At 44.9% G+C, this 20,834-nt stretch overlaps 4 protein-coding genes and 1 pseudogene across 11 annotated transcripts; 4 read left to right on the forward strand and 1 right to left on the reverse strand.

The window, feature by feature from the left end:
• The first annotated feature begins 71 nt into the window (after window positions 1–71).
• LOC139812132 (uncharacterized) lies at window positions 72–3,896 on the forward strand. Its single transcript, XM_071776754.1, has 3 exons — window positions 72–1,534; window positions 2,403–2,647; window positions 2,983–3,896. Exons 1-3 carry the CDS (start codon window positions 335–337, stop codon window positions 3,863–3,865), a joined length of 2,328 nt encoding a protein of 775 aa, XP_071632855.1. The 5' UTR covers window positions 72–334; the 3' UTR covers window positions 3,866–3,896.
• An 816-nt stretch (window positions 3,897–4,712) lies between these two features.
• Window positions 4,713–7,997, forward strand: LOC139812437 (uncharacterized). Of its 3 annotated transcripts, none has more exons than XM_071777253.1 (6): window positions 4,713–4,932; window positions 5,198–5,857; window positions 5,938–6,446; window positions 6,523–6,997; window positions 7,294–7,566; window positions 7,666–7,997. In XM_071777253.1, exons 1-6 carry the CDS (start codon window positions 4,921–4,923, stop codon window positions 7,732–7,734), a joined length of 1,998 nt encoding a protein of 665 aa, XP_071633354.1. In that variant the 5' UTR covers window positions 4,713–4,920; the 3' UTR covers window positions 7,735–7,997. The 3 variants fall into 3 exon arrangements, with proteins under 3 accessions (XP_071633354.1, XP_071633353.1, XP_071633355.1); XM_071777252.1 differs by having other exon boundaries at window positions 4,741–4,932; window positions 7,237–7,566; XM_071777254.1 differs by having other exon boundaries at window positions 4,867–5,018; window positions 7,237–7,566.
• A 421-nt stretch (window positions 7,998–8,418) lies between these two features.
• Window positions 8,419–11,796, forward strand: LOC139812435 (uncharacterized; annotated as a pseudogene).
• A 524-nt stretch (window positions 11,797–12,320) lies between these two features.
• Window positions 12,321–14,694, forward strand: Pcna (Proliferating cell nuclear antigen). Its single transcript, XM_071777277.1, has 5 exons — window positions 12,321–12,442; window positions 12,541–12,782; window positions 13,053–13,218; window positions 13,289–13,433; window positions 13,936–14,694. The coding sequence occupies exons 2-5, from the start codon at window positions 12,562–12,564 to the stop codon at window positions 14,187–14,189; spliced, it is 786 nt and encodes a 261-aa protein (XP_071633378.1). The 5' UTR covers window positions 12,321–12,442; window positions 12,541–12,561; the 3' UTR covers window positions 14,190–14,694.
• Window positions 14,431–20,745, reverse strand: LOC139812442 (uncharacterized). 6 transcript variants are annotated; one of them, XM_071777265.1, is made up of 7 exons: window positions 19,324–19,788; window positions 18,483–18,628; window positions 17,180–17,421; window positions 16,534–17,052; window positions 16,324–16,431; window positions 16,072–16,236; window positions 14,431–15,979 (listed from the first exon to the last, which is right to left on the reverse strand). In XM_071777265.1, the coding sequence occupies exons 3-7, from the start codon at window positions 17,414–17,416 to the stop codon at window positions 15,593–15,595; spliced, it is 1,416 nt and encodes a 471-aa protein (XP_071633366.1). In that variant the 5' UTR covers window positions 17,417–17,421; window positions 18,483–18,628; window positions 19,324–19,788; the 3' UTR covers window positions 14,431–15,592. The 6 variants fall into 6 exon arrangements, with proteins under 6 accessions (XP_071633366.1, XP_071633362.1, XP_071633364.1 ...); XM_071777261.1 differs by lacking the exons at window positions 18,483–18,628; window positions 19,324–19,788 and adding an exon at window positions 20,560–20,745; XM_071777263.1 differs by lacking the exon at window positions 19,324–19,788 and adding an exon at window positions 20,560–20,744 and having other exon boundaries at window positions 17,180–18,628.
• Window positions 20,746–20,834: the final 89 nt, after the last annotated feature.

The raw sequence follows: 20,834 nt of genomic DNA on the forward strand, positions 1-20,834 counted from the left end.
TAATGTAACGAATAATCGATTCGTCCGTAGCGATATGGCGTTCGGGCACCCATGGCAGTTGATCTTCGTATTGTTATTGTCATTATTGTCGTCATTGTCGTTATTGTCGTCGTGAGTTAAAACTACACAGTTATATTTTCAACTTTGACATTTCGTAATCGACTCCGCTTCCGAGAATGCAGTCGCGCTAGTTTCTCAGCAAGTGACGATAATCAGTGCCAAAAGTCACGCTGCACTATCTAATCACTAACTCTCCACGAGATGTAAAACCCGTAATTGCAGTTCCGTTCGTGTCACTCAGTTAGGCGCGTCGACTGATTCGAACTTTCTCGCCATGTCGTGGTTTCTTCTGCTCTTTTCGCAAGTCGTTATCCTGTTTCTCTCGGCAAGGGCCTCGTCGGAGGTGAAAAAGCCGACTTGCCAGAACAACGGCAACGTTACAACGTTACAACGTCTTGGTTACAACATTTCCCACTACAAGTGGGTCCTCGTCGAAGTGACGCAAATCGAAGACCGAGACGCGAACCTCCATCACCTGAACCTCTGGGCGATTCGAGAGAATGCCTTCAAGAACGTGTCGGCGACAGTTTTGGATCTGAGTAGCAACCGGATATCCGTGCTGAATAGGGAATCCTTCCGCGGTCTGCCCAACTTGGAGAGCCTCTCCTTGAACGGCAATGTGGTACCGTTATCGGGGTACTTGTTCGCGGATTTGAGACACCTGCGGTCGCTGTCGTTGGGGTCCAACGAGATCAATTCGATACCGAACGACTCGTTCGCCGGGCTGTCAAACTTGACATATCTCGACTTAGGTGGCAACGATATCGAAGCGATCGAGGCGGAATCCTTCTCGAGTCTTAATCCCAAACTGCTGTTCCTTAAGCTCAACAGAAATAAAATATCTCGCGTCGCGCCGGATTCCTTCGCCAGGTTAACCGAAATGAATAGCCTCGACTTGGGCAAAAATCGGCTAGAGGGATTACCGAGCGGTGCCTTTCGAGGATTGAACAAGCTGGAGGATCTTTACTTAAGTGATAATTGGATAACAAGCGTCTCCAGGTCGCTCCTTTGCGACTTGATCGGTCTGAAGAGATTCGATCTTCAGCAGAACGAGATCAGCGCTCTCGAGCCGGGAACTTTCCGAGATCTGTCTCAGCTGGAACAACTGGACCTGAGCGGAAACAAACTGTCTCACATTGTAGCCGGCACTTTTGCCGGGCTCTTCAATCTGGGGAGACTCTATCTTCAGCAGAACGAGATCAGCGCTCTCGAGCCGGGAACTTTCCGGGAGCTGTCTAAGCTGGAACTACTGGACCTGAGCGGAAACAAACTGTCTCACATTGTAGTCGGCACTTTTGCCGGGCTCTCCAATCTGAAAGACATCACGCTGTCCGACAATGGCATCCACACGGTCGACAATGGCACTTTCGCTGATCTCGTCCAACTGCAAAATCTCTACTTCGGTGGCAACTTCGGTGGCAACTTCACTGAAATCCGCAAAGAAGTCAGCGGCCTCCCATATGTCACAGTTTTTTAATAAGGTCTTAAAGATCTGTTTATACCTCACAAAGGGACAAAACTTTGACTTCTTGAATTTTGCTAAATTTTTAGTATGTTACAGTACACTCCATTCACTAATATATAAGATACAGCAACGGTCCAATGCGCAATAGTTTATTTAAATATTAATGTGGAAAATGTTTTTTTTTTTTATATTAATAATAAATAAATTATGCTTATTCAAAGAAGTCGCATTCATAAAATGTGCAAATTCGTAATGTGTCTTAAATGTTTCTATGATAGATATTCTTCAAAAACATGTACAGATTGTATAATTATATTCAATAGTGCACAAAGTGACCAAAGATTAATTGTCATGGAATGTATTTTTGTTGCTGTGTATGTAAACAATTACGGACAGGAAAAATTTTAAATATTAATATTTTATAAACTATTGCGCATTGGACAGGATTACTGTATCTTATATTAGTGAATGAGATGTACTGTAACATAAAAATTCTAGAGGTCAAGGGTTGGTTATCTTCTTCTAAGCGTTGAATGCTTCCCGACATAAGAAATAAATAAATACATTTTTTAATCTCAACTTCATGCGTTATTATATTCGATGTTATAATATGATTTGAACTCAATTAAATCAACCATGACCATGATAATATGTAACGAATAATCGATTCGTCCGTAGCGATATGGCGTTCGGGCACCCAGTTGATCTTCGTATTGTTATTGTCGTTAATGTCGTCGTGAGTTAAAACTACACAGTTATATTTTCAACTTTGACATTTCGTAATCGACTCCGCTTCCGAGAATGCAGTCGCGCTAGTTTCTCAGCAAGTATGACGATAATCAATGCCAAAAGTCACGCTGCACTATCTAATCGCTAACTCTCCACGAGATACAAAATCCGTAATTGCAGTTGCGTCCGTGTCACTCGGTTAGGCGCGTCGACTGATTCGAACTCTCTCGCCATGTCGCGGTTTCTTCTGCTCTTTCCGCAAATCGTCATCCTGTTTCTCTCGGCAAGGGTCTCGTCGGAGGTGAAGAAGCCGACCTGCCAGGATAACGATGTTTACAAAGTTTGCCACTACAGGGGGGTCCTCATCGAAGTTACGAAAAGCCGTTTTCCCTGGTAACCATTTCCGATATAAAACGATAAAAAACGGCTATATCTGTATCGTTTTTAATCGTATCTTATTGGTTCTATCGTTGCATATTTAGAAGACAGATCAAACATTAATCGAATCGAATCGGTTTCTATCGTTTTAAATCCGAATAAGGAAATAACTATACAAATTTTATAGTTATGAATCGTTTTTTATATGTACAATTATTGCCCGTCTGAATCAATCGTATATACACGATATAGTATATATCGTTATTTATGGTAATAATTTTACCGTATGCATTAATACGGATATATATAAGAATAAAATGATAGACATCTATATCGTTGGCGGTTTTCAGGGTCGTGAACCGATTGGTAATCGACTGGGGCCTGGGCCTTTCGGAGATTCGAGAGAACGCCTTCAAGAACGTGTCGGTGTCACACTTGGATCTAAGTTTTAACCGGATATCCGTGCTGAAGAGGGAATCCTTCCGCGGTTTGCCCAACTTGGAGGGTCTCTCCTTGGACGGCAATGTGGTACCGTTATCGGGATACTTGTTTGCGGATTTGAGACACCTGACGCGGCTGAGTTTGAATTCCAACAGGATCAATTCGATACCGAAGGACTCGTTCGCCGGGCTGTCAAGCTTGAAATATCTCGACCTGCAACGCAACAAAATCGAAGCGATCGAGGCGGAATCCTTCTCGAATCTTAATCCCGGACTGCTGGAGCTTAGCTTCAAAGGGAATAAAATCTTCCGCGTCGCGCCGGATTCCTTCGCCGGGTTAACCGGACTGCATTACCTCTACTTGGACGACAATCGGTTAGAGGACTTGCCGAGCGGTGCCTTTCGAGGATTGAACGAGCTGAATGATCTTTACTTAAGTGATAATTGGATAACAAGCGTCTCCAGGTCGCTCCTCCGCGACTTGGTCGGTCTGAAGAGACTCTATCTTCAGCAGAACGAGATCAGCGCTCTCAAGCCGGATACGTTCAGGGACCTATCTCAACTGGAAGAACTGGACCTGAGCGGAAACAAACTGTCTCACATTGTAGTCGGCACTTTTGCCGGGCTCTCCAATCTGGAAGACATCAAGCTGTCGGACAATGGCATCCACACGGTGGACAATGGCACTTTCGCTGATCTCGTTAGACTGCGATATCTCTACTTCCGTTGCAACAACTTCACTGAAATCTACACAGAAGTCAGCGGCCTCCCAAATGTCAAAGTTTATTCATAAAGTCTTAAAGATCTGTTTATATCTCACAAAAGGACAAAACCTTGACCGCTTGAATTTTGCAAAATTTTTAGTATGTTTTACAGTACACTTCATTCCCTAACACAAGGTACCAGTAACGGACCAATGCGCAATAGTTTATTAAATATTAATGTTGAAAATGTTTTTTTCGATACTAATAATAAATAAACCATGCTTATGCAAAAAAGTCGCATTCATTAAATGTGCAAATTAATAATATGTGTCTTAATTGTTTCTATGATAGATATATCCTTCAAAAACATGTACAGGATTGTGATTATAAAATCGATAGTGCACAAATTGAGAATTCCGACACCGAAGATTAATTATCATGGAATGTATTTTTGGTGCCGTGTGTGTAAACAATTACAAACAAAAGTTTTAAACATTAATATTTTATGAACTGTTGTGCACTATAGATAGAGTTGTTACACTGTACTTTATATTAATAAATAGAGTGTACAGTAAGATATTAAAAGTTTAAGAGGTCAAGGGTTGGTCTCCTTATTATGAATTCCTATGCGGGATAAAAAAAATTAATAAATTATTTAATCACAACTTCATGCGTTATTTTTATTCAATCTATTCGACGCATATCCGCCCGCGTCGTCACGTGTGCGCGACGCGTCGCGGATCGATGGCTTGAAAAACAAAGAGAGAGAGAGAGAGAGAGGAGAGAAAGAGTAAAAACTCCGGGAAAACGTGTCTCCGGTGTCTTATTCTCATGGACGCGAATGCGCTCGTGTTTTCGCGTGTACAATGATTTGCATAACATGTAATTTCCCGTTGTGAAGTCGTCAAGGTCGGGTCAGGGTCGTCCCGTTTACTTCGCATTTCGTATCTTAAAAAATTTGTAAGATTTTGCGCGCGCGCGCGGCGCGCAGAAGGGTTGGCATTCCTGGCGTCGTGGAGCGTCATCCGAGTGATTACGCTTGTCACTTCGGTCACTCGTGTGTTCGCGCTACGATGTGTTTACATTGTAACGCACGAGACGCTGCTATGTTGTGAGGAGGGAGAAGCGTCGATTCCTCGGCAGGATGAAGCGCACGGTAATACCGAAGCTACGTTCCTTTCAGTGCGACACTCGACGACGCGTCGCGCTCTTCCCCCCTCGACTCGTGACAAATTTTTTTAGGTTATTCTAGGTTAATTTGTCCACGCTGAGCAATATTTACATCCGCGATCGCGTCGACGCTGCTCGCGCGCCGAAATGATTGACGCTCCGACGAGGCAGCGTCCGATCGTGCACGTTAATAAAATTGGCGAATCACCGCGCGAGCGTTTCGTTTTAATTCATATTTTCTCGGTCTTCAGGTGTCCGAGGAGAACAGCGAGAGCAAACGGACTTTCGTCAAGCATGAGTCCATCAACTTCGGATACGATGCGGCAGCCTCGTACGCCAATTACTCGCAGTCGTCCACACCTTCCACCATCGCTCAGCCCTTACCCGGGCAGCCACCCTTGCCTCCCATGCCTCCGCCGCCCAGCGGAGTCCCACCTCCGCCACACGTATTCGGACCAGTGCCTTCCCAAGTAACTCCCATTCAAGCGTGGGCGCATCCACCGTGGCAGTGGATAGCGTCGCAGCCGTCTCTGCCACCTCCAACTCCGCGCGAGATTACCAATACAATTCAGAGAGAGATGCCGCTAAGGGGTAACTACGTACGTCACGAGAGGTTCGCTCACAACAGGAGCAACATGTATGTCCAGAGAAATAATTTTCATCGTAGAAACAAAAGGCCCATGCGTTTCGGGCAGTCGCAGGGCCAGTTCGATCAGAATACGTACTTTGGGGCGGCCTTGACGGGTAGTCTCGGGTTGGAGTGGCAAAGAAATAATTATACCGCGGCGGCGAACGACGGTATAATAAACCACATGACTGTTCCTCTTTCTTCCCATTCCGTACCTTCCATTCCGTCGGGAATCGTGAGCAATAGGCATGGCGAGGAAACGGAAGATCAGGATGTGAAAATTGTACTATAGTGAACATATTTCAAGCAGTTTTCATACGGACGTTTGTCATACGGACAGCTAACGCGATTGAATTTTTCCAGGAAAAGGTAGTAAAGAAGAACAAACAGAGGAAGCCGATGTCTCAGAGCTATCCTAGTAAGCCGTGGAATAGGGAGGATGCGGAGAGAGCTCTGATGACTGAAAACGAATACAATATGAAGAATAAAGTTAATGCGCAGAGCTTAATAATTAAGTTTCCCGATCCGGATCTAAACAAGGACATTGTTAGACTGTTTCACCCCGGTATACGGAATATACACTTTCAAAATCCGAGCGGTCCGAGATACTGCTTCATTCAGATGGCGAAGAGCGTGAATATTGACGAAGCTATAAAAGAGCTGGAGAAGGTTAAATTTGGTACGGGATACCTGAAAGTCGAGAAGAAAGCGGTGAGAAACGAGGATGTCCGAAACGCGAAGCCCGAGGACATAAATCCTTACAATTTGTACATAGGAAATTTGCCCACATTTGTTAAAGCAAACGAGATAAAAAGCAAATTTCCAAAGGCACGAGTGGATGTATCGAGAGCACGGAAGTTAAAGAACACGCAGTGAGTTGTAGATACCTTAAATATTTATATATCTTTGATTATATTGTGCTTATTTTATCTTTACATTTTGTTGTAGATTTGCTTTTATGAGATATAATAGTGTGGATGACGCGATAGCGGATTACAAAAAGGCGTACGGTTTAATGTGGGACACGAGGAGTATCATTGTTAAATTTAGACGAAAGGAAGGTAACGCTTATCTTCCCGAGATAGTTAAGCCTGACGTTAAGAAAGTTAAAGACGAACCAAGTAACGCTGCACAACTGGTGAAGGAACAGAATTCGAATCACGTTGAATTTAAGCCTAATGTTAACGAGTCGAAGGAAGAGGATAACGCTGGTCAAACGAAGGAGAATAAAGCCAATCACGCGGATAAATCGTCGACGAGTCAAGTTGTGGAGAGCGTGGAAATGCGATTACAAGATAATTCCGGTAAAGCGCAAAATAAATTGGCGTCGCAAGTTCAGGAAAATGCGAACTCTCATTCCTCTTTGTTGCCAACCTCAATCACGTCAGACAAGACAATGCAAGAGCAACAACGAGAACCCTGGGTAACATATATAAAGTCAATATTGTTAAGCTGCATAATGTTGTGTTGCAATTGTATGCAAATAATCAATTCTTACATTACCTGTCGGAAAAACAATTTATATTCGTTGACATTCATTAGATTTCATTATTATAGACCTTTAAGAACGGGCATTATGAAACCGTGTAATGTTTCGCGCGATTTATATATCACGATCGTCTTGAAGAGCTAATAATGCTTCTATTTGTCATATGCATGTAGATGTCACAGTCTTCTCAAGTACCTTCAACATCAGAAAATCCATCATCGTGTCCGCAGGCTGATGTCGAGGAAATGGTGATGCTCACGCAAATCAAAACGGAGCCTATAGATTACGATGACGAGGATGAAGATGATGATGATGATGACGACGATGATGACGATGACGATGACGATGACGACGATGTTGAGGAGCCGGACGATACTGACGACGACGAGGATAATAACGAGGAAGATTTCGAAGAGGACGATGAAGATGAAGTTGATAATGGACATATAGCGTTTGCGGCGAGACCGTCGAAAGTAGTACAAGATAAAGAAGAACCAACGGATGTAAGTACAACGCACGATTAATTGTTGATTACACATTATATCTACTTAAAGTCCTTTTTAACTTTACTAAGAACACAAAATATTCGTATCTTATTTCAGCACCTTGACCAGATGTTCAGCGATTTGGAGAATATGACGAGCGATATTGGTTTCTTGAAAAACGCTTGAATTTTACTATTTGGACACGCACCATCACACTCGAATCCGAGGTTCTTTTCATGAAATGTAATTTCACATATAACGTGTATAAATCAGTAACTGCGTAATATATATACGAATAAGACTGCATGTGTTTAAATACAGTAGCGTAAGCGATTTTAAAGCCGTATTTAAGCGTTTTGTAATTATTTTTTTCAAAGAATTTCAAACACCATGCTTGAGTGCATGATTATGTAAGTTCTATTGTATCATTAAAGTTATTATTTTATGTATCCTTCGTGGTCAATTAATCTGTGTATGTATCGTTTAATCCTTTTTTTTTTACACAAAGAAAGGGAGAGCCAGTAGTACACGAGAAACCGCCTCGACTCTCACTCACAATTACAAATTGATGTCAATTATAATTAAAAAATTGCGAGCTTGCTACATATTGTAAAAATAAAACAATATATAATAATAATTCTATAAGCTACAATTCTCTTTACGTTGAAGTCTCTCTTTACAGTGTCACCTCTGCGATTTTTATTCGCGCGTTTGAACTTCAAACGACGCGATGCGTTCGCGTCCGCGTCGTCACGTGCGCCCAACGCGTGCGGATCGATATCGATAGTTTGGAAAAAAAAAAAAAAAAAAAAGCGAAAAAGAAAGCGGGAATGTTCGGCATCTCGCGTATGCAAACGATGCGCTCGCAAATTGCGTGACGCGGCAATGAATTGCGTAATAACCAGTAATAACGCAATTTCGCCTCGTCACCTCGTCGGGATCGGGTCAGGGTCGTTTCTGTTTACCTCTCCCGCGAAAGATCGTCGCGTCGCACGCGCGCGCGGCGCGCGGAAGGGGATTGGCACCCCTGGCGCCACCTCGTCGCGGCTACGCTTGTGTCACACATGCTCGCGCTACGATGTGTTTACGTTGTAACTCAGGAAATGCTGCTACCCTGTAAGGCGAGTCACGTTCAGCCTGGCAGCATGAAGCGCGCGGTAATGCCCGAGCTTACGTCCTCCTACGTCGTTTCTCCGTCGTGCGACAGTCGGTGGACGCGTAGTGGCCCCTCTCGTTTCGCTCTCGCGCGCGTTTCCCAATCTTCTAGGTTATTCTAGGTTAATTTGTCTAATGCCAAAACAATGTTTACACACGCGACCGCAATGTTTACATCGACGTCGCTCGAAATGCTCGCTCCCTCCGACGAGGCAGCGGCCGATCCGTGCGCGTCGATAAAATTCACCGAGTCACGGCGCGCCCGCTCCGTTTTAATTCATCCTTTCTTGATCCCCAGGTGCCCGAGGAAAACAGCGAGAGCAAACGGAACTATTATAAGCAGGAGTCCATCAGCTTCGGATACGATGCCTCCTCGTACGCCAATTACTCGTCGTCGTCCACACCCTCCACCATCGCTCAGCCCTTACCCGGGCAGCCACCCTTGCCTCCTATGCCTCCACCGAGCGGAGTCCCACCTCCGCCGCATGTATTCGGACCAGTGCCTTCCCAAGTGGCTCCCATTCAATGGACCCACGCGCACACCCCCTGGCAGTGGATAGCGCCGCAAACGTCCCCCTTGCCGCATCCGACTCCGCACGATATCGCTAATACGATTCAGAGGGAGATTCCGCTCAGGGGTAACTACGTACGTCGCGAGAGATTTCACAATAGGAACAATATGTATGTTCAGAGAAATAATTTTCGTAAAAATAGAAGGGTGGTGCGGTTCGGACAGCCGCAGGGTCAGTTTGATCAGGCTGCATATTTCGGGGCGACGCTGGCGGGTAATCTCGGATTGGACTGGCGAAGGAATAATTATCCCGCGGCGACCAATGACGCTATAATGAATCACATGACCGTTCCTCTACCTAATCATCCCATCCCTTCCATCCCACCGGGAATCGTGAGCAACAGACGTACCGAGGAGACGGAGGATCAGGATGTGAAAATTGTACGAAAATATTTCAAGCGGTATATGTGTTTCGTTGCGAGGATGGCTAATACGATTGAATTTTTCCAGGAAAAGGTGGTGAAGAAGAATAAACAGAGGAAGCCGATGTCTCAAAGTTATGTCAACAAGCCGTGGAATAGGGAAGATGCGGAAAGGGCTCTGAAAATTGAAAGCGAATATAACATGAAGAACAAAGTTAATGCGCAGAGCTTAATAATCAAGTTTCCCGATACGGATCTAAACAAGGACATTGTTGGCCAGTTTCATCCTGAGATACTAAACATACATTTTCAAAATCCGTGTGGGCCGAGATATTGCTTCATTCAAATGGCGGAAGACGTGAATATTGACGAGGCGATAAAAGAATTGGAGAAAATCAAGTTTGGTGTCGGGCACTTGAAAGTCGAGAAAAAGTCATTAAGAGACGAGGATAATCCCGAGGAGATAGATCCCTATACCTTGTTTATAGGAAATCTGCCCGAATCTGTTAAAACGAGCGACATAAAAAGTAAATTTCCAAAGGCGCAAGACGAAGAAACGCGAAAGATGAAGAACACACGGTGAGTTATATAGATATCTTATTAACTTGTTTTATTTGCTATGCTAAATCTAGTGGAATTATTAAGTTTTTTTTTTGCAATTTTATCCTTATAATATTATCTCTACATTTTGTTGCAGAAATATTCTTATGAGATACAATAGCGTGGACGATGCGATATCAGATTACAAACAAGCATACGGATTAATGTGGGACAAGAGGAATATTAACGTTAGATTTAGACGGAAGAGAGGTAACACTTGTCTTTCCGAAGAACCTAAGCTTGACGTTAAGAAAGTTAAGGAGGAGCCAAGTAACGTCGCACAAGTGGAGAAGGAACGGAATGCGAATCACGTTGAACTTGAGCTCAATGTTAACGAGTTGAAAGAAGAAGAAAGTAACACTGACGAAACGAAGGAAGACAAGATCAATCGCGCGAATAAGTCGTCGGCAAATCAAAATGTGGATAGCGCAGAAGCGCGATTGCAAGATAATTCCAATAAAGCACAAAGAAAACCAGCCTCACAAGTTCAGGAAAACACAAACTCTCATTTGCCTGGATTATCGACGCAAGAAGAACAACCTTGGGTAATACATATAAAATCAATATCGTTATGTTGTATATTGTTGTATCGCACAATTGTGCGTACTTATTGTATTCCTTGAAAAAACTACTTAACATATTTCGTTAAGCTTGATCTTTAAGACCAGGCAAAATATAGAAGAAATATAGAAAAAGATACATAGTGTTTTGTGTGTTTAATATATATTACAATCATTTCAAAGCGATTAATAATGCTTTTATTTTCCTATGTAGACGTCACAGTCTCTTCAAATACCTTCGGCGTCGAAAGTTAACCCACCATCTCCAACCGAGGCGAACACCGTCGAGGAAATGGTGATGCTTACGGAGATCAAACAGGAACCCATAGATTACGATGAGATGTTCAAGATGAAGCACAATGACAGTGATACCGACGATGATGACGATGACGACGATGACGATGACGATGATGACGACGACGACGATGATGACGATGACGATAATGTCGAGGAGCCGGATGATTCTGATGATGATGAGGATATCAATGCGGGAGACTTCGACGATGAAGATGAAGATATCGACGATGATGGAAATATAGCGTTTAGGGCTAAGCCGCCGAGAACAACGCGAAATGACGAGGAACCGTCAGACGTGAGTGTAGCGCATGATTAATTGCATATTTTTAAATCTCGATAATATTTTGTATATAACACTGACATTCGACTTCTTGTTCCAGCACCTCGATAAAATGTTCAGCGAATTGGAGAACATGACAGGCGACATCGGTTTCTTAAAACAATGAACGAAACATCGTCTTAATACTCGCCGACCCAGTTCTTTTTATGAGATTTGATTTCGTATATAACGTGTAAATATCACAGTAGCTGCGTAATATAAACAAATGAGACTGCATGTATTTAGATATAGTAGCGTAAGCGATTATAGCCGTATTTAAGCATTTTGTAACTATTATTTCTTCCGATGAATTTCAATGAATATCAGGCTTAAGCGAAGCATTATATAAGCTCTATTATGTCATTAAAGTTATTATTTTACGTATATTCTTTCGTGATAAATCTGTTCGCCCAGTTCACCGTTCGTGCGTCTTTCTATTCGGTGGTTCTTTTTAACAAAGAAAATTGCAGTGAATAAGCTGTAACTCGAAAAAACGCGATCAGTACATCTTTTATCAACAAATCCACGTGTCAATTATAATTGAATGACTGCAAATCTGGTACATTGCGGAAATATATAACACAGTTAATGCTTTAACGAATAATAACAATTCTTTTCGTATGCATAATCGTCAGTTGAATATAATTGTCTTTTTTTTTTAATATAAATTATATACGTTTCATGTGTCGCACATCGCGGAATATTTGAATACCGGATACATTAGAGGTCACTATTTCCAACCTCTAACCGACGGTCAACTTTTCGGTCAGAATAGCGAATAGAAATTGGCTATTTTGAAAATTAATTGTCGTGAGTTACTATTTCCAAAACGTTTATTAACCTTTAATTTACGGTTAATTTTCGAAAGAGCCAATTTCTATTCTGAAAAGTTTTAAACCTTCGAAGAAGAGAAACTTTTCGAGTTTCGAGAAACTCGAGGATGCCATCTACTTCCGGCCTACCATCACGAGCGCGCGACAGAAGCGCGGGTAAACCCATCCTCCACTCCACTTTCTAAAAGGGCAGCGAGGTGAGCGAGGAATAAACTTGTTGCTCCGGACGAATTTTCACCGCAAGCGGGTTGCGGCACGTTGAGTTTTGCTTACTTGAGCACGTTAAATTTGTCAGCGCGTGAGCAGCAGCGGCACGATGTTCGAGGCACGCCTGACCCAGAGCGCGATCCTGAAGAAGGTGCTGGACGCGGTGAAGGACCTCCTGACCGAGGCGACATTCGAATGCTCGGACTCGGGGATTCAGGTCCAGGCGATGGACAACGCGCACGTTTCCCTCGTCTCGTTGAATCTCAGGAGCGACGGCTTCGACAAGTACCGTTGCGATCGCAATCTGTCGATGGGAATGAGCATCAATTGGTGAGACATGGTTAATTTGAAGGTTATGCGCCGGGCGGCTATCCCTTCGAACAATGGGACGGTGATGGGTTCTTTTTGGTTGCGGTATATTCCTTTTCCTTCACGCTTTTCGCTCCGCGAAATGCAAACAAACACGCGAACGCTTTGTGAGATTTAAAGTCGAAGAAGGGTAGGGGGGGATTTTGGAGACACGTCAAAAAGAGCAGGTCTAAAGCCGGTGAATTGCGATAATGCTTGACACGATGGTAATCGATCATGAAACCCTTTCAGCATGTCGAAGATACTGCGATGCGCCGGTTCGGACGACACGGTGACCCTCAGGGCGTGGGACAATCCTGAATCTGTCGTTTTTATATTCGAGTCGCCGAACAAAGACAAGCTAGCCGAGTACGAGATGAAGCTGATTAATATGGATCAGGAGCATCTGGGCATACCCGTGAGTTACTTGCGTATAAAATTAACGAGGCGATATTAAGATTGTTCTCATAAAACCAATTGCTTTACAGGAAACGTCGTACTCGTGCGTCGTGAAAATGCCGACTGCAGAATTTACCCGCATATGTAGGGACTTGAGCCAGTTTGGAGAATCCATAACTTTCGCGTGTACCAAGGAAGGTATAAAATTCAGCGCGTCCGGCGATTACGGTTCAGGTAAATTAACTACATGTATTCTCGAGATAAATTAATAATACGTATAATTTGTTCTCTTTACTCACGTTGAAGTAAAATAAAATGTTATTTGCACCACTGCTATTTTCTTGAATGCTGTTCCGCGTCCGTCCAGCAGTAGATTGAGACTAACTTGCAGGGTTACCGTCCTCGAGAGCCTTAACTGAAACTATGTTTAAATTCTTGTTTTTCTAATCTCGTCAGCAAAGGTCGTGTTATTTGTACATTCTTCCTTGTTTACATTTTCACTTTCACTAGATATACTTACCATCAGGAGATATTTGACGCTAAATAAAATTGTATAGAACACAAGCTTGGTAGTTGCCTTTACATAGATTTAATCAAAGCAAGAGTTAAAAACGCTATGATGTTCATAAATGTTACACAGAATATATTCAAGATTAAAGAAAGTGATCATTTACACAGGGACATTCTGTATATACGTCATGTAAGTGGCTTACATGCTGCCTCTGTTTCTTTGCAGCCAACATCAAATTGGCACAGACTGCGGATGCGGATAAAGAAGAGGAAGCGGTAATAGTTAATATGCAGGAACCAGTAAAGTTAACGTTTTCTTGTCGTTATCTGAATTGCTTTGTGAAGGCTGGTCCTCTTTGCAACCAAGTTACACTGTCCATGTCCGACGATGTGCCTTTAGTATGTGAATACAAGATCGGCGATATTGGACACATTAGGTATTACCTGGCACCCAAAATCGACGACGAGGATGAAAACTAAGAAAAACGACGATAGAAATAGAACTCGTATATATTGAACTGTCATTAACGATATTGCATCACGTTACTGGTTGTTTTTTGAAAAATTTTGTCCTATTAGCGTTCGATATGTTTATTTCAATAGAAAACGATTAATTGGTTTGACATAATTTCAAGGAGATGATACCATACATATTTGCTGATCGAGAAAACTAAATACTCCGTTATTCGATATTGAGGTACAAGTAAGGCAAAGCTAAAGGTACTTTTAAGGTAATATATTATTGTAATTTTACATTTAAAAGTTATTTGGCTTTCGTCACAGTGCTAGCGCAATGCAGAATTGACACTAAAATTTATAGTAGAGTGACACAATGATTAGCAGGTATAGCAAAATGGTGTCATCCTCTTAATCAATATTCACATTATTAACGTTCCGGAGACTGTGACAGTATTTTGATAATATCGCATTTTCTTTTTTTATATGTAAGAAGAACTCAATATATATTTTCAAAAAATTTGATAAATTTTGAATGTTATACGTTATTCTTATACCCTAGCCTAGATCGAAATTTCAAGTTTTGCTTAATGCAATCTTACTTCGTATATGTTTGTGTGTATACGCTACTTTAATATAAAAATACATAATTAACTTACGAGCTGAGGGAATAAGAGGGCTATCATGGATGGAATAGCCTAGAAGTAGTATACAGTTAAATCTTACATAATTTGGATTTATCCTATAATTACTCTAAATAATGAAGTTAATAATTAATCATTAAATATTGATTTATACTATAGAATTATTTTACACGCAAGCACTCCTCGTCAGATCTCTATAAATAGTAAAATCATTCATCATTTGTCCTCTTCGTCTTTAAACAAAAATCTTTTTAAACAAGTAACTTTTTTTCATATATATACGTGCGCTACATTAGGAAGAAAAGAAGTTTTAAAACATTCAAATGAGACGTTTTGGCAATATTAATCAGCCTCTTTGGTATTAAGACCCTGATATTGCTTTCTTGTTTCAACTCAATCGAAAGTTATTTAATGAGAGAGAGGAGTTCTATTGTTTTATACATTATTGAAAAGAAGATTATTATATAAAGAATGCGACAATACTACTCTTTAGAAAAAATAGTTTGTATAGATTTCTCTCCAATATGCGTTGTGAATTTTTAAAATGCGCTCAGTTATGCTTTCTCTCGGTGGAGATTCACACAGATCTTGACTCGGTTAGTTCGTCATGTCGTGCTCCGATTTGGCATCCTTTTTATACGTTATAGATACGCGTTCAGTCTACGTAGTCAATATTGAATATACATAAGATACTGTATGGTCTCTCCACGACTGAAACGCTATGCAAAACAATATATACATATACATATATATTGTTGCGTCAGAAAGAAATGTGAAAGGTCTTTAAGCGTTCGTGCTACCGTTACTCCCGTATAAGCTAGGGTGTACGTATTTGTCATGCAGTGTCCTTAAATGCCTCAGTAAGTTGCTCTTTACGTTGAAGCCTTTTTTACAGTAGGAGCAAAGGAAAGGCTTTTCGCCCGTATGCGTTCTTTGGTGGATGACCATCGAGGCGTGACTCGGGAATTCCTTTTGACATATGTTGCATAACTTTTGGTGATTGTGAACCCTTTTCGGCTTGGGGGGCGCCGAATTGTTCATCAAGGCCAACTGCTCCTCCGTGTGCTCCGTCTGTATGTGACGCACCCATTCCTGCGGTGTGGAATACATGTTGCCGCATAGATCGCACTTGAGAGGCGGGAAATCCTTGCTGTCGTCGCTCATATCGTCCTGAAACCGTCGAGTTTTTTTAATTATTTTTTTTTTATTTCACGATCTCTCATCGTGTGCATATGCGCCATAAAGAATTCGCGACACAGTACCTTTCGTTTCTTTCTCCGATTTTCAGTCATGTCAGCATGCGTGAATTCTATATGCCTCACCCAGTCCGACGGTCTGTTAAACGTTTGACTGCACATGTCGCACGTCAGCGGTGTATATTCTTCCTCCTCCATGTCTCCATCCTCGTCCGCGCTATGTACGATCTCCTGCGATGAGAATAAGGAAAACGTTATAGCTTTTTGCTGTATTAAAAGAAACAACTATCGTCCGTAGTAACTTTTTATTTTACGCACTGGTTTGATATCGATCTCATGGTCTATCGTAAGCGATTCCGACGGATCGATCGACTCTTCCCAATCGATCGGCTCGTCCTTCACCAACAGTTCCAGATTTAGTTCGGTCTAAAAGGGAGGAAGAACATTTTAGACTTTACGTCGTTGAACGAATACCTTTTTTTTTTAATTGCATTATTACTAAACCTAAAGAAAAAAAAACTAGCTTACGTTTTCGCCTTCGCTCTTCGACTTGTTCGACTCGACGTCGCTGCTAACGGCTTTCTTCTTTTTGCCATTTGTCTCAAGATTCTCCTTGTTCTTGCTCTGCTCGTTACTTTTCTCCTCCGCGACCTTTTTGGTCTCGGATTCGTTGGCCTTGTCCTCGATCTTCTCGGTGCTCTTCCTCTCGACCGGCTTCGCCGACTGTATATTATTTTGGCAGGCCGCGGCCGCCTGTTGCACGTTCTCGATTACCTTCTCGGCGGTCGGTTGTACCAATTTGATCTTCTGTATCTGCCCGGCCAGCTGCGACGTTTCCCGCTTGTCGCGCTCGATCTTCTGATTGTTCGACTGTATGTTCTCTTTCTTGCTGCTGCCGGTATTCGATCTCCACAGTCCACGCACACGTAGGATGTCGCCGGCCTTCAGGACTCCCTCCAGCTGATCGTTCGTCACAGTGGCCTCGCCGCTGTACATGTACTGTATCAGGATTTTTAGCGTGCGGTATCCGATCTCCGTGGGCAATACCTAAAAGCATAAAATAACATTATCGGATCGTCTCTGTATCACGCTGTTTCGAATTGGCCGTCTATTTTTGATAGAACAGGCGAAAGGAACGTTAACGCAACGAGGATCTGGAGGTTTGATTACCGACCACGATTATCGGTGCATTGGTGTTCGCGCCGAAATGGCACGTCTGGAAAATGTGACTGAGATAGGACGAGCAGGCCGCGAGGACGAATCGATGGGCCGCCACGTGCCGTCCGCAGGACGTGGCCAGCAGAACGTCCGCGAAGGATTCCGAGTGGAGCAGAGTCGCGACGGAGCTGTGCAGATGCGCCCCGTAGCTGTGCCACTTGAGCTGGTAATTCTCCGAGGCGGCGATGGCCATCTTTTCTGTATCGGACAAAAGCGATGTCGGATTATTGTTGGACGTAAAATTCAAAGACATTGTTGTCATACCGCGTGCTCTGCGATAAAAAATAAACAGTTTCTCGGTTTAATTTATTTAAACATTAGCGATCGCGAACGGAGGATCCCGGATGACGTCTAGAGAATTTTGCATAGTGTTCGTGGAATTTCAACGCGTTTCTGTTACAACGAGCCTGTTGCGCGGTAAAATGACAGATAACAATTAAATTGTACAGTTCGCGGCGGGATATCGCGGCACCGAATTTCCTTCGATCGGCTTCAGCGTCTTGCGCATTTTTATCTGTATCGATCTATCATCGCGATTGCGGAGAGTCATCCGCAAAGGCGGCCGAGAGAAGCTATAGAAATCGCCCCCCCTTCCCTCCCCACCCCCCCCTCGCAATGATCTCGCCTCGCGATCTAGCGAATTCCTCCTTCTCTCAACGTTATCCTTCACCGCGATCGTATCAATCGTCAGCGTCGCTACTCCAAGGAGAACAAAGCCGTTAATTGCAAATCGTTGCAGATCGATCGGGGGAGAGACAACACGGCGAGCGCTTATCCCGATATACGATAATTTTCGAGCTCGCGGGATCGCGTTAGTCCGCCCGCACGCGAGGTGGAGACGTCAAGTGTGTTTCCTTGGTCACGTTTGCGGCCACGATCCAATTTGCTCCGATCGCTGCTTCGCCGTCGCCGTCGCCGCCCGTATACAAGATCAATGCAGGCCGATAAGTCGCGCAACGTGATAACTCGCGCGGCCGCGTATCACTCTTTCTCTTTCTCTCTCTCTCTGTTGCGGCCGCAATTTTCCTTCGTATCCCGCCGCGCGAGTTCAATCGAACTCGCAAATTCAATCGGGACGCACGAGGCGAGGCTCCAGGTCGTCCGTTTCCTTTGCCGCGGTAAACGATGTTTACTCGACACCCTCTTTCCGTCGACGTCGGGGATGCGCGTGCCGTTTAGGTCGGATACGCGATCACCCCGGGATCACACTTGGCCATGTCGATACACCAAAGAACCGCATCTATTACGACCGCTCGTACATGACGTGTAGCTCGTGAATCATCTACGGGGAAGAGAATGCGTCGAGCACCCTCGCGATCGCTCCCTCTCTCTCTTCCTCTCTCCCTCTGTCTCTCCGTCTCTCTCTCTCCGGCTAGACGTCGTCTTCGCCGCCGCCGCGATTTACCTGAGAACATCGGCGCACCGGATTAATGATTCGAGGATCCACTCCTGAACGGCGTACTCGAATCGCGCGACTTTACGCGACGATAAATCCGAAACTTATATATCGGGGGAACAACGAGGACAACGGCAACGTCGACGGGGACGAGGTGCTGCGTGCACGAGCGCGGCGTAGCTCGCGCGCGTCGTCGGTGTTTTGAAAGGCGCTTGGCGCGGACAGGGACAAGGGGCACGGGGCAGATACGAGCATCGAACGAACCGCCGCGTAGGGGCCTAAAAATCGATATTTCGGTCTTTGCTCCATCCTCTCCGCGCGCCGTGCGGCGCGGCGCGGCGCGCCGCGGCTCGCCTCGCCGGCTTTCGCCGGCTAGAGGAGGTAGGGTATGCCCCCCTGCGTTCATCATCGATTTTCCCGGCTACCAATCGCACGCATCCATTTATCGCATCGATCGCCCGAGCTGATTTCAGCGTTTGCGTCCGTCCGTCCATCCGCCCGCCTCGCTCCACGACGATTCATACACCCTCCCGACGAATCCCCTCCGCCTCTCTCTCTCTCTCTGCCCGTGCGACCTCCCTTCCTATCGTCCTCACACCGTCGGTACCCTTCTTCCCGCGACCCCTATCCCCTCGTCGCGTCGAGACGAGAGACCCTCGCCGCCATCGCCGCCGCTGCCGTCACCGTCGCCGTTTCGGCTGTACCTTCGATTATAGATACGACTCGACTCGAGGAGATTCTCCTCGAGGGTCGCGTCCCGAGAGGGAGGCTGGAACCTCGATGGACGCGTCCGCCGACTTCTTCACGCCTGTTGATATCCTACGCCGCGCCGGGTCCGTCCGTGGCGTTCTCTCACGCGAGAGAGAAAGAAAGAAAGAGAGCTGAGCTTTTCTCCTGAGGCGCATGTAGAATATATACTCCGAGCAGCGGCGTACGTCACTCCGATTTGTTGCAGGCTTATCGATTACCTGCCGCTCGATGATCTACCCCGTCCAGACGAGGGATCACGTCCTCCTCCTACTCCTCCCGCTCGCGCGAGTTCGCGGTATATATGGTATACCTACAGACGTGTAGGACGTCTAGAAAATTTCGTAAACTTCAGCGAAACTCGTCGCTCGACATAAACGATCGCCGATGTCCCTCGTCTCTCGTTTCGAGCCGGTCGCGGCCTCGGTTTTTTCAAGTAGCGCGGCTGACGTTGGGCCTACGATCAATATGTAAATTTAATAAATTGTACGAAACAGTAAATATTAAAAGGCGTTATAAATTGCGAGATTAATACGATTAGTACGCCGACGTGTGTCTAAATAATCGAAGGATATGCGGCTCTCGCGTCGACCTGCAAGCTGAATCCCAGCATCCGTTATCGAATTGATAAACAAAATGTTTTGTCAATGTAATAGATATATATGCAATGATAATACCTTTTGACGCGCGTATCTGAGTACGACGGAATCGCTATACATATTCCCGTGCCATCAATGCACCCGTGTCGCACGAGGAATCGACGCGATGCGTCACACCGAGGGGATCTATAGATCGGCCCGGGGCTTCGTCGTCGTCCGCGGTCCGCCTCCCGCCTCCAGTCCGCCTGGCAAAAATCCTATACAATCGAGATACCGCGTCGGGGGTCGGGCTCGTGCCCGAAGATGGCGCCGGTGGTGGGATTGTTCGATTTTCAGGATTTCCCTCGGTGTCCCTACACCTCCTCGTGCGTGTGTCACGTGTGTGTGTATATGTGCGGTGCGCGGCACGACGTGCCGCATTGCGTCGACGACCCATTTTGCAACGGGGGCGATAAGTCGCGCGCTCGCCGCTCGCCGCCCTCCCCCCCGAGCACCGTATTAAATAATCAATCTCGCGCGACGCCCGCTGATCGAGGGGCACCCTCGAAAATGCTTCTCCTTTCCTTCCTTCTCACTCTTTTTTCTTTTGTTTACCTGCCGGTGCCGCGAGGAAGCGGTTAAGGCACGCCGCGTCCGCCGTCTCGAGTCGCCCCTGCATCCGTCGATCGCCCCCCTCGCTTTTTCTTTCAATCGAGCTGCGGGGGCTTTGCATTTTTGCAATCTCCGGTCTCCGAGAAACGTGCCAGAACGTGCGAAGGTGTCGCGAAGCCGCGAAGGAAGGGACAAGGAACGAGTCGGTGGTTCGCGACGGGGGCCACGGGGGGACGGAAGTTCCGATGATCGATGATCGACCCGCGCCCCGCGCGAAA

Source organism: Temnothorax longispinosus, chromosome 4 (assembly GCF_030848805.1).
Source record: "Temnothorax longispinosus isolate EJ_2023e chromosome 4, Tlon_JGU_v1, whole genome shotgun sequence".
NCBI lineage: Eukaryota > Metazoa > Arthropoda > Insecta > Hymenoptera > Formicidae > Temnothorax > Temnothorax longispinosus.